The following is a 12,056-nucleotide window of genomic DNA, read 5'->3' as shown; positions in this document are numbered from 1 at the left end:
AATCAAGAACGTTGTCTCTAACCTGGCTGGAGAGGTTCTTGATCATCACTGTACTGCTTTCTTGGTAGTGCCCTTTGTTCAGTGGTGTTGAAGACTCAACAGATGTATGACAATTTAGATGATGTGAAATTTAGACTACACAGTGGTGGACCTAACATTTTGAATGATTCAATTAATTGACTTAAAAATGTAATTGGCAACAGTGTTTTACATTTAAATATTTTTTAATTTTTATTTCACTTCACCAACTTGAACTTCTGTTGGTCCATTAATTAAAATAGAAAAGCATATCCATTTAAATGACATGTTGTCATACACAACATAGCTTTAAACGAAACACACAAGAACCACGCCATCTATCAATGTTGAGTCAACATTGCCACAGCCACAGTAGCAGCTCTGGGAGCCTGTACTGCAAGCACCGGTTTTGAGAAATGCTCTATTCTAAAGAACTTTTTTGAAGCATGTTTTACATCATCAATCATTCCTGTTGTGGACCAGATTGACTGATTCTAATTTTTTCTTGTCAATATGTCTTTGTTAAATGGTACTATTTAACAAATAGATAGTAGTCATCACTATTAGCTTTCCTGATTTAATTAATCTGCGGATAAAACTATTGTAAAAAAGTGTTGATTCATTACTGACGAGCTTTCAAAAATGCTATTCTTTAGCTAAGAACCAAAGTCTTGTTGGTGGCTCTCCTTTCTACCTCTCCTTTTTGCCTCGACGCCAAAGTTTGGTTATATTTCTCCAAAAAGGACAATACTTGGGCCAGTTGCAACACGTGCAGAGCTTTGATCACATCAAAGGGGGGGAAATACCTCCAACATGCTGAAATATTTGACCCCACAGCATGCAATTACTTTGCACAAATGCAAAGTCTTTCACACGCTGCTAAGTGATGGCTGTGACTCTCGCGAGGGAGCTCGTGGCACAGCGTCTTCAGTCTCAAAAGTCCCAGGTAACGCAGGGCTCTCAAGTCACGCTTTTCGGTCTTTTGTCACGCACTCTCGCCACACCTAGTATTTTTCAAGCTAAAAATGTATATATATATGAGTCTGAGCAGAGTAGTAGTTAATAACAAGAACACTAATAATAATATTATTAAGGGGGGGTCACTCTTGCTTGCATTCAAAACTTCCAGCTCCTGTTGATTGTAATAATGTTAGCGACATACTGTGTGAATAATTTCCATCTGATATTAACATTTAGTTGAGGAGGACTGCAAGAGTGAGGCAGTCTCAGACGCAGAATCAGAGGTAGACCCCTGCATACCTGTAACCACCCCTTTCATCAAGGCAGGGAAAAGTAAAATGACAGAGGTGACAATAGATAAAATGTCGGTGCATACTTGAAATGAAAGTGTTACTGCAACCAAAGCCATTTGTACTATATATAAAACTGGATGAGAATCGATAAGAGAACCAATGAGGAACCGAATCGATACACGATATCAATAATGGAACCTGAATTACTAAATTCTTAACAATTTCCATCCCTATGAAATGTGAATGGTGCTATTTTCAAACTCAAGATGTCACGTTGGAAAATTCAGTTAATCCCTCTATTAATAAGTACAAATACTTTTTAAAGAAGAAAAAATAGACAAAAATGAAAAAAAAACCTCAGTCATCAAGATGATGCATGATTCAGTCATTCAATTTTCTACTTTGTTGAGCATACCTCCTGGCATCAGTGTTACAGTAACCACCTATGACAATCCGGTCGGTACTTACATTCTATGTCATCTGACATCCATTTGAACAACATGAGGCGGGGTCAGTGCTGCTGAGATGTTTTTACTTTTTCTAAGTAAACTACATATTCAACACTCTTGTCCTCACAGTCTCTTCAGTTTCAGGTAAGGACACAACATGGCTTTTATAAGGAATCTTCATTGCTTCAGTTATACAGCCAAACTGTCATTTAGTTGGGTGAGTTATATAAAACTTAAGAAATTGTGATTGCTTGCCAACAATAGATTTTTTTTCTGTTGTAATGTAATTGAGGTAAAGCATATTCTCATAACCACTGAATCACATCTCTTGGAGGCCTAATAATGTACCAAAGATTGTAATATGCAAGCTTGAATATTGTACAACGTTAAAATTGGATTGGATTTTGACTTTTAGCTGCATGTCTGCTGACATGTGGAGGGAGCAGGAATATTACTGCTTTACATCAGTATGATCTTTAGTATTTTCTGCCCACATAAGTTTGCTTGTGCTTCTGTTTGGGATGTACTGCATGGATCTATGGTATCAAGCTCCTCTGCATGTGTGTGTTTGCTTGTGAATGTGTCTGTGTCAGTGCTATGATGTGAACGTACATACCAGCAGGACAATCGCCTTCTGAGACAATAAGGATTTCAGACTGCTGCTTGCATGCATCCCTGCGCAGGAAACACTCGTTCTGGTAGTTCTTATTGTTGGAGCCACAGACTGGGGCATAGTCATTGTTGCACTGCAGGGAGAGGAGGGGAGAAGAGGAGAGACAGGTGAGGAGGGAAGCATAGAAATGGGAGGCAGTCAAATTGCAGTAATCAGGAAAACAGTGTGTGTTTAACTGAAACTGATTGACAAAACTGTGAATGGTTGTTTTATAGTTGCACAGGTGCAGTTTTAACAGCTGTCATTCAAAAGCAGAAAGAAGGATTCATAACTAATACCTGTTTTAGCTGAACTTAGTCCTGTTTTAGAGAAAGTGGATCAGCTCAGAAAACACTTTGATTATAGCTTTCACAGATTTAATTCATTAAAGTGGTTACTTAATGATTTGAGTTATGGCACAAAAACAAGCCCATGCCTATTGAGCGGGTTGAAACTTAAAGCCAGTCATTGTGACTTCACATGGAGGTTTGGAATAGGATTTTTGTTTGTGTCAAATGTTCTTGTCCAGCAGGAGCTGGAACATTTTTTTGCCAACCTAAACAGGACAAAGCAGGTGTATAACTGAGCAGATGTAGATTAAAGCATTCAAAAGACAATCCCATTGCAAATTTCTCTATGTTTGATGTACCTCATCAAACCCGGTAATCAAATAGATCCTCATGGAATCTGTCTTTCTGTTTGTTGTATGGACCTTTAAATCTCTGGTGTCTGGCAGACAAACATATTCAAACATTTGGTAAAAGTAATTAAATGTACATGATGTTTTCTTTGTGAAACATCAATGGAAACCCAGCTAATGATAGGAAGAATCCTAATATATCTGAAGGAAAGAGAAATTATTTAGATAGATTTCCATGCTCTTTTATATAGCTCAATTGCTCAGCTATACAGTCATATATATACATTGACACAAATCAAATAGAACACCAGCTTTATTTTCCATGTAAATAACAGAATTAGAGGTAATTGTGAGTTGTGGACAATGAGCAACCTGCTGTGATAATCCAGAAACTGCTCAATTTCTGTCATTGCCTTAAAAAAGTAAAGGTCAGAAACTGTCAATAACTTTTAAAAGTTTTCTCTAGGATATTCTCAGCAGTACTTCAGATCAGAGCGCACATCAATCTTTCAAGAGTACAAACAAGAGATACATCTCAGCATCAGCTGTTCCTCAACGCTCCACAGTGACATCTGCTTTGTTCTCAGTGTGAACATGATTTGTTTTTCAATGGGAAAAAGAGCCAATATCCACTTACAGGCTCCATAAGGGCTATTTGACCCCTATGAAGAAGTAGAGTGGTGGGTGTGGCATTTGATGATCTGACCTCTACATTCACCTGATTTAAATCCAGCTGAGAAGGTCTTGGATGAGTTGAAGTGCAGAGTGAAAGAAAGGCCCTAAGCAAGTGCTCAGTATATGTGGGAGCTTTCAAGACAGTTGAACAGCCTCCAGGACACCTCATGTCACTGTTTAAGAAAATGCCAAAAAGGTACAGAGTAAAAAGCAAAAACAAGCCTTCTTGATGATGATAAAATAAGAAAAATCCTTTTTTTTTCTTTCTACATGACTGAAATAATCTTCAGTATTGTTACACAATACTACACTACACTACATTCGATAGTGTAGTGGTATGATTGCCTTTCATGTGGGTGACCTGGGTTCACACCTGCATGAAAGGTACTACCTCCAGTAGAGGACCTCAGACAAGACCCCTTTACCCTAACTGCCTACCAGTGTAGGTTGCTTGGGATTAAAGTGTCTGCTAAATACAGAAACAAACAATGAAATGAATGATTTACCCTAAATGGCGCTGCTCATTTTGTAATAGGGAGTTATAGTTAAGACAAACAAGTTTTGAAATATCTTCAGGCAGCTGAATTCAAAGCCTGGAGAAAACAGTAAAACTCATTCTTTTATGTTTTCATTTAGGCTTGCGTACTTCAGTAGCAAAGATTTTAATGGTCATATTCAGACTGCATACTTTAGAAAAATGACTGCCATCTCCTGCTGCTCTCCTCTTGTTGCTCCACTGGAGCAATGGGAGGTTAAGTGACTTGCTCAAGGGCACTCAGCAAAATAGCAGTTAAGGTACAGAAGAACATTACTCATTCATATCCCCACATGGTTTGTTGGCTACGGAGCAAGTCAAGATTTTTCAGATGACTGATGGCACTTGAGGGCTGAATCTTAATCTTCATTTTTTTAGGGAAAGGGTTGTGGAAGAGAGATATTCATTTGATTCTTTATTGATTTGCCACTGCTACATTGAAGGAATAACAAATGTGAATATTCAGTTTAATTATTATTTATTATTTAGTTATTCAGAAATAATATCATCTATCGTTCCCTGGGAAGAAGGAGTAGCCATACGAGGCTGCAGAGAAATTGTTGCTCTGTAGACAGAGAACATAACCTGATCACATTTAAAAGGGCTAAATATTGGGGGATGGGAAATATGTTGCTGCTAGGTTGGATAGCACAACGACAAGGGTCGCACTGGATAATCCCTACAGGAGTGAGGCAAAGAAGCCTGTGGTTCTTTGTCCTCACTTCTTTCCTCCTCTCAGTCTCTAATGAATTGACCTGGAATCTTTTCTCCCTGAGAGTAATCATCTGTTGCTGTCCTGGCATGAAAATGTCTCACAAAAAGACATATGTATGTAAGCATTAACACATGTATGTTTGCAGCTTAATTCTACTCTTTGGCTGATAACACTAGAACAAAATCTTATAATACTTTGTTCTTCTTTCTTTTTTTTTTCCAATCACACAATTGCCACTGCCACTTCCACTAGTTGAGTCTGGCAGATATTGATGACACAACATAAGGTGGGGATTAATTGCAGGTGGTCACCTTGGTGAAACATTTCTATTTCATGTTTCTTAGAGGCCACAATTGATCTCAGTATCATCAAATGACTTTAAGAAGCTGATCATTTACATCAAAAAGTAACAGTTTTCCACCTTCTCGGCAAGGTTACTTTGGTGCCTAAACCTAAACTTGACGAACTGTGAATGATAACAAAAATGTAAATTCAATGAGAAAGACAGAACAATATAAGCCAAACAAACTAATGATGTTCTGAGGCCTACTGATCCTCTACCACCCCTACAACCTAAACACCAGCTTGTTCGCCACTTGATTCTGCATACGTATGATGCCAGACTATATGCTTAGAAACATAATGATTAAATGTTTAAATAACTATCAAAATGGCAATGTGAGAAAGATTGAGACCTTACTTGGCTTCAAGAAATTTCCGTTGGCACCATCTCATGCTTGTGACTGGTTAAACTGCCTGCTTAGAGGCAGCCAGCCATTATAACAAAGAAAATATGACTTAAATGAAAGACAGGAATACATATATATTCAGCACTAAATGTAGGTTAGATTAAATTAAATTGAATTAAATTGAAAAAGAAGCTTTTTTGTAATTTCAGGTTGGTTTTGTGTCTTTCTCCATGATGACAAAGCTGGTCCAAAAGTAACAATGGGAGCATCATACATTTGCTTGTTTTTTAAGCTTAGCTTAGCATTAAGGTTAATAATGATGCTATATAGGAGGATGCCCTTAGAGTCTGATTTCTCCTGTCTCTCCATTCGAGTCTTTTGAATGTGAATGACCTGGAAAGGATTGAAAATTTGTGTATGAATGTATAAAAAGCATTTTTTAAATAGCTATCTTAAATAGCTAGCTTTGTGTGAATTGCGTCTGAGCTAATACCCTCAAGGGGATGGCGAAAATAACCATGGCATCGATTGAGGAACCTAGAAGCATAACAATGATCAAGTGTGAACACTGTTTTTAACAAGCTGAGAGGAGTAAGTATGGCTGAATACAAAGACAGTAAAAGGAGGAGGAGTATGGGAGGGGAAGAGAAACCACACACTGGCTCTTGATCAAAGGGACTGGGATGCAGGAAGGAATAAGGCTGTAGAAAAGACAAGAGGAAAAACGATGAGTGAAAGTGGGCTAACGGGGAGAAAAGTCAGTGGAAATGACTGAGGCCAAATGAGAAGGAGTCTGAGGGGTAATGAAAGTGAAGGAAAATACAGAAGTGAGATGCAGACGAGCAGAAAGAGAGACAGAGAGACAGAGCCCTGGCACAAGAAACTTGGCACCATTAAAAAGAACCACAGCGCCTGAAGAAATGGAGGCATACATGGAGAAAGAAAAATAAAATGAAATAAGAGAAGAAGAAATGGGGACAGGCATAGAGAAAGAGAATGATAGAAAATCCCCTTAAAGGAGAGTATGAAAAAAATGGCAACTCCACAAAGGCGCTTGGAATAGCTTACTGCAGGGCTCGTGCTTTTTTATGCCATCCCCTATCATTCCTCTCTTCCTCCCTCTCCTCACTCTCGCACTCTCTCCCATCTGGCTTGGGCTGTCCTTAACCTGGGGACTCTCACTTTATGCCAGTTGTGATGCAACAGAAGGGAAAGCTGCCCAGCAAAACCCTGCGGGTGTCTTTTAAGAGTGCCTTCTTCTCTGTGAATAGTCCCCCAACCCATCTCTTGATCTTACGCAGTATTTGGCTCTCACCCCTGTGGAAATGAGAGGAGTTTGGGGGATTTTAAACTTCTCTGTCTCTCTTCGAGGAGGTGCAAGACGGAGGATGGAGCTGTGTGCAAATTACAGACTCTCCAAGATATACTCAGATGTGGGCTTAGAGGTGCATCTCACGTGCCTTACAGCACATAGGAAGCGTCTCTTTGTACTGTAAGGGAGACATTATGTAAAACGGGCAGAGAACAGAAATAGAATCTCAAACATAACATAAGACGGAAAAGATATGAAAGACTGAACTTTCTCTTCTTATATGAAATTTTCAACTCCTGTTCAACTATTCATAAAGAGTTGGCATTTATCTACCAACTTCTGGGACTGATGACAGCGAGAGGAGCTAGCTAAGGTTACAGACTTCAAACTTTTCTTTTCCAAGTAGCATTTTGGTGCACAGATCATCTTTAGACAGCACATGACCAAAACAGAGGAAAAAGTCGTTCCTGTTATAAACCCTGCAGCTTTGATTCCTGAACTCCTTGATAACTAGCAACTTGTGATGTTGGCAGTCTGGAAAAACAAGCTTTGGTAGCTGTTGCCCTTTACTGTTAGTCAGCCAGTATGTCTGTCAGTTAAATGGAAATAAAAAAAAGAATAAAAAAAAAAAAGAGGTGTGTCTGAAAGCTCTATTTGAGGGAGGATTGAAATGGGGAGCTGTTGATGAGAAGAGGTCGATGAGACAGAAGGAGAGAAAATTTCTCTCTGCAGTTCTCTGCAGACTGTGAAGTTGGTAGTGGCCAGGGCCATATGGCATGGCCTTATGCCCGTTGGCTCAGGCATTGCAAAAGTCAAAGACAATGCCTTGTAGCTCAGTTCCGGCAAAACCTGGACAATTGTGTGGCATCTAAACATACAATTTAAACACAGCACATGCATGTGTTCTATTTTCATTAACTCATTCGCTCTCTTATGGGACCTTTTTTTTAGTATGAACACCAACTGGTGTATGATGACGTCCTAAAGGAGAACCGAAGCTTGATCCTATTGAGACAAAACATGATTTTTTTTTTGTACTGGTTCGAGTTAGAGGTAAGGAGTGACATGAGGTTAGGGAGAGACATAAAATATTTGGGATTAAATTTATAGTTTCAGGTAAACCATCCATAGTTAATGGGACTATAAACAAAGTACTAATAAGGATAGCTGACCAGATACTGTGTGTGTGACAGAATTCTAATTTTAGACTAGATAGGCTTAGTGACAGGAAATATGGAGGCAAATGGGTATCTATGCACACAACCACACCTTAGTGTACTTATTATCCATTTCCACTCTACTGAGCTGCCCCCTATTTTGCAACACTTATGCCTATGTTAATAACTGTTTCGTTTCTCCTTCCACTCATTCTGTTTCTTTTTTTTGTTGTAACCACCAATCTAATTTCCACAAACCTCCTGCAGGGGCTGCTGTGGCTCTGCCTACCCTCAGCTCTCTTCATCCAGCTTCCAAATGCTAAGCTTTGGGAATGCAGCCAGGACCTGTTGTCTCCCTACCTGCCTAGGATTCTGTACAAATACACACACACACACACATGCGGGCAAAGTACTTTGTGGGGAAAAAAAGGCATCTGCTTCTTACCAGGTCATAACACACAACAACCCAGCAAAGCAGGCAGAACCATCATAATTCATTCAGTGCTCCTGTAACAGCAGCCAGCGTTGACTTCACAGATCGTCCAACGAATCTGCTGCTTGACAGAGGTGGAACAAAGACAGGTAGTGGAAGGAGAAGGGGAGACAGAAGGCAGAATGAAACATAGGTATGGGATGGAGGATGTAAGGGAAATTATGAGATTAAGGAGGTAAAGACAAAGGAGAAATAAAAGCAGAGAGAAATAAGGAGTGAAGGGGTACAGCAGAAGAGGGAAAAAAGATTACTGTGAAACTGATGGGGGCAGAGGGATGATAGGATAATAGCAGTGACAGAAAAGAGGAAACAAGGAGGTGAGGGAGTGGTAGGGAATAAATATGCACAGCGGAAACCATGTGAGTGGGAGACAAAGGAAACGAGAGATGTAAAGTGAAGGTAGGTGCCTTCAACGGTGCGTGACTGTGGAGCGGAGGGAAGGAGCGTGCCAATATGAGAGGCTGCAAAATGCAGCAGGAACAAACATGACTGGCTATCAGCATCAATAAGCAGGAAAACAAATGACACATCCCTCCATCCAGTGGAGCTCCCCTCCGTCCAGCCCACGCAGGCTCCACATATGTGAAAATGATCATCGTTCCAAACAACAATTAGTCACATATTGTGAATCCTGAACACAGAAGTCACACAGAGGTATGTGTGGACTGCAGCAAGCAGCAGGACGTTGCTGAAGTGAGAAATCTGATGGCTAGCTGAATACAATAAAGGAAAGTTACACTTTTTTACTCACAACATTTTCTTATTTTAAGAAATGCAAAGATTTTTCTCATAAAAAAGAAATCCAAATGTTTTAAACACAACACAGCTGTATTTAACACAAACGATTAGAGGAATGTGTCTGCGTTTGTAATGTCCAATGCCGAAACACAGAGCAGAACATGCAAGCTCCGGCAACATATATGGCTGATCTTGAGGGATGTAATTGTGAGATGCATTAAGTAAACCTTAAAAATTCCTTTCAAAAGCTCTGATTTTTGTAAACATCAAAAGATACAACGTTCATGCCATCATAAACACAATCATTTAAATTGAAATATTGGGGAAGGGCCTAAGGAAGAACATTTTTCCAGTTAGCACAGTAACATCACTCATCTTCATTCTACCGTTTCCAACAAGTTTGAGTTTTATTCAGTGTAATAAATTACTCCAAATAACTAAACATACAAAGTAATATCAGTTATTAGTTGCTCTTTGTTGCTCCAAAAAGCCTACAGTCTGGATGGACTGGAAGAAAATGTTCAGTGTTGGATTATTTTTTTCTGTTCACTGCACATCTGGGCCTGTTAGGTCAAGTTTCTGCATTACTTTCATGGAGTTGGGTCAACTTTAGTAATGGTGACTGCATTATACATAAGACAGCCATCCTCCAAATTCATGTAGCTTCATCTATCTACACAGTTACTTTACCAGGATAGCAGTCTTCTCTTTCAAGTGGGCACTTAGTAGTTTCATGAGTTTGCACTGTCAGTTCTAAACATAGGTCTTCACTTGTCAGGAAATAAGGAAAAGTCACCTGGCACCTCCTGTGCACTTACTGAAAGGTTTTGTTTGACAGTTTTCTACACACAGTTCTGTGCTACATATAAAAAACAGAATAGAGTGAAAATTTGCGGGAGGGACAGCCAATCAAAAGTAGTTGAGAAAATGTCTGGCTGTACCGGATTCTGTAAGCACCAAATGACAAAGCACTTAGTCTCAGAAATAAAGTTTTCATTCCAGTTACTGTACTACATCTGTGAAAAATCATAACTTTCATTATTAAAATTAAATACTGTTTTTCCCATGACTGTAGTTTCATTATTTTTCTTAAGTTTGCAAAAACTGACTGATGGATTAATAAGTAACTGTCAGTAAGTATTCAACGTCTTGTTTAGGTTCTTCACATATGAACTTGTCATAGGACTTTAGACTGGTCTCATAATGGTGGTTAACATCCAGTTCTTTGGGCCATAATTCACCTGTTTTCAGATAAGGCTGATCACTTATATGTCCCTAAAACAATTTGAATTTCAAGTTTTTTTTATCATTGTGGCTTTTCTAAGTCACTTCTAAAAAACTTGTTTAAATGCACGGTAAACTCACTAACTTTAGCTAACAGCAACTGTTTTGTAGACAGTGGAGAAAGCTAACTTGAAAAGCCTTTCTACCACACTCACTAGTTGCCATGCAACCACTAGCTTTCTTCAAACTGCCGGTTCTAACTTGACAGCCGCCTGTTCAGGCATTTGTTAGGATAGAGGCGCCTGCCTACAAACTGCAAGAGCTGATGTAAGCTGGAAGTGAAATGAGTTCAACTTCAAACTCAAATCGAAAACCACATGTGATGTCAGATGAAAATGTTGACAAGCTGGCAGATCCTATAGAGATGGTAGAAAAAGGGGAGACGAAAATGGGATTCCATTTTGACCCTATGAAATAACTCATAGGTCTCCAAATAACTGTAGAAATGTACCTGTATGGGCTCAGCATCAGATCGTATCTCTCTCATGATGGGAGCCTTTTTAACTACAGAAGGTGAGTTATTTAGTGGAGGTAAATCTAAAACTTACATGCATGTTTACATGTTACATGCAGGCGTACAGGTTGCACGTCTCATAGTCTTGGCACTTATACATCAAAGCAACATCAAGAACCAGCAAGGACAAAAGGGGGGCCCTGCTGTGTCTTCTTGCATCACCTGTGTCAGTGTAAAGCAGTGCACTCCAACACGATGTAAAGACTATATCTGGCTGCCAGCTAGGCAGTGGGCTGTTTATTTACATACCAAGAAGAAGAAAAACAACGTCCAAAGGGTGTTCCCGACAGTTGGCTTGTCGTACATAGGCCATTAAGAGGCAACTGAAAACATCAGTACTATAGCTTTATATTTAATTAGGAAGTGGTTGTTTGCTGAAGTATTCAGGTTTAGAATATAGCATAATTTAAGTTTAAAATGGGTGTAAACTCTTGGGAAGAAGTGTTCAGTACATTCATGTAAAAGTAAAAATTACTGCTATATTACTGTTGTCCCAATTGAGTCAAAATCCTTTGAAGCAGAGGAGCACTCTGCTCTTTCAGTAAAAGAGGCACAAGCATGTGGAGGTTTTTGCAAGCTTCACACACCAGATAGCTCAGTCAGTGAGGTTGCTGCTTTGAAACTCTGGGATCATAAGATCAACTCTTATTCTCGCTGAGGGTGAAACTTTAAGTGGGCGAAATTTGAAATCTTGTGGACTACAGGCGTACAGTCTTGTGTTTGAGGGCTCAGTTTTACACAGTGGTCGACAAGTAGAACAGATTCTGGTTGTGCCGACAGCTCTCATTTACTATCCAACTTCATGTTGAGTAATGTTATTTGCTAAATTTAGTATTTTTGTTTTAGTTACTGTGTCTCTATAGATATATGTGAATGCTGATGTCATGTTGCTGCTGATTTATAGTCTTTTTTTTTTTTTTAAACATAAATTA

General features: G+C 39.2%; 1 protein-coding gene across 1 annotated transcript in view; it reads right to left on the bottom strand.

The window, feature by feature from the left end:
* The window catches only part of tmeff2a (transmembrane protein with EGF-like and two follistatin-like domains 2a), a 133,386-nt gene that overhangs the window by 82,507 nt on the left and 38,823 nt on the right, over positions 1-12,056 (bottom strand). Inside the window, exon 3 of the mRNA XM_072397882.1 lies at positions 2,337-2,466. Within this exon, the coding sequence (XP_072253983.1) occupies positions 2,337-2,466 (130 nt within the window). The remainder of the gene's footprint in view (positions 1-2,336; positions 2,467-12,056) is intronic.

The sequence above is a fragment of the Leuresthes tenuis genome, unplaced genomic scaffold (genome assembly GCF_036924035.1).
Source record: "Leuresthes tenuis unplaced genomic scaffold, fLeuTen1.0.hap1 SCAF_12, whole genome shotgun sequence".
NCBI classification, from domain to species: domain Eukaryota; kingdom Metazoa; phylum Chordata; class Actinopteri; order Atheriniformes; family Atherinopsidae; genus Leuresthes; species Leuresthes tenuis.
This window is presented reverse-complemented; position numbering and strand designations above follow the sequence as displayed.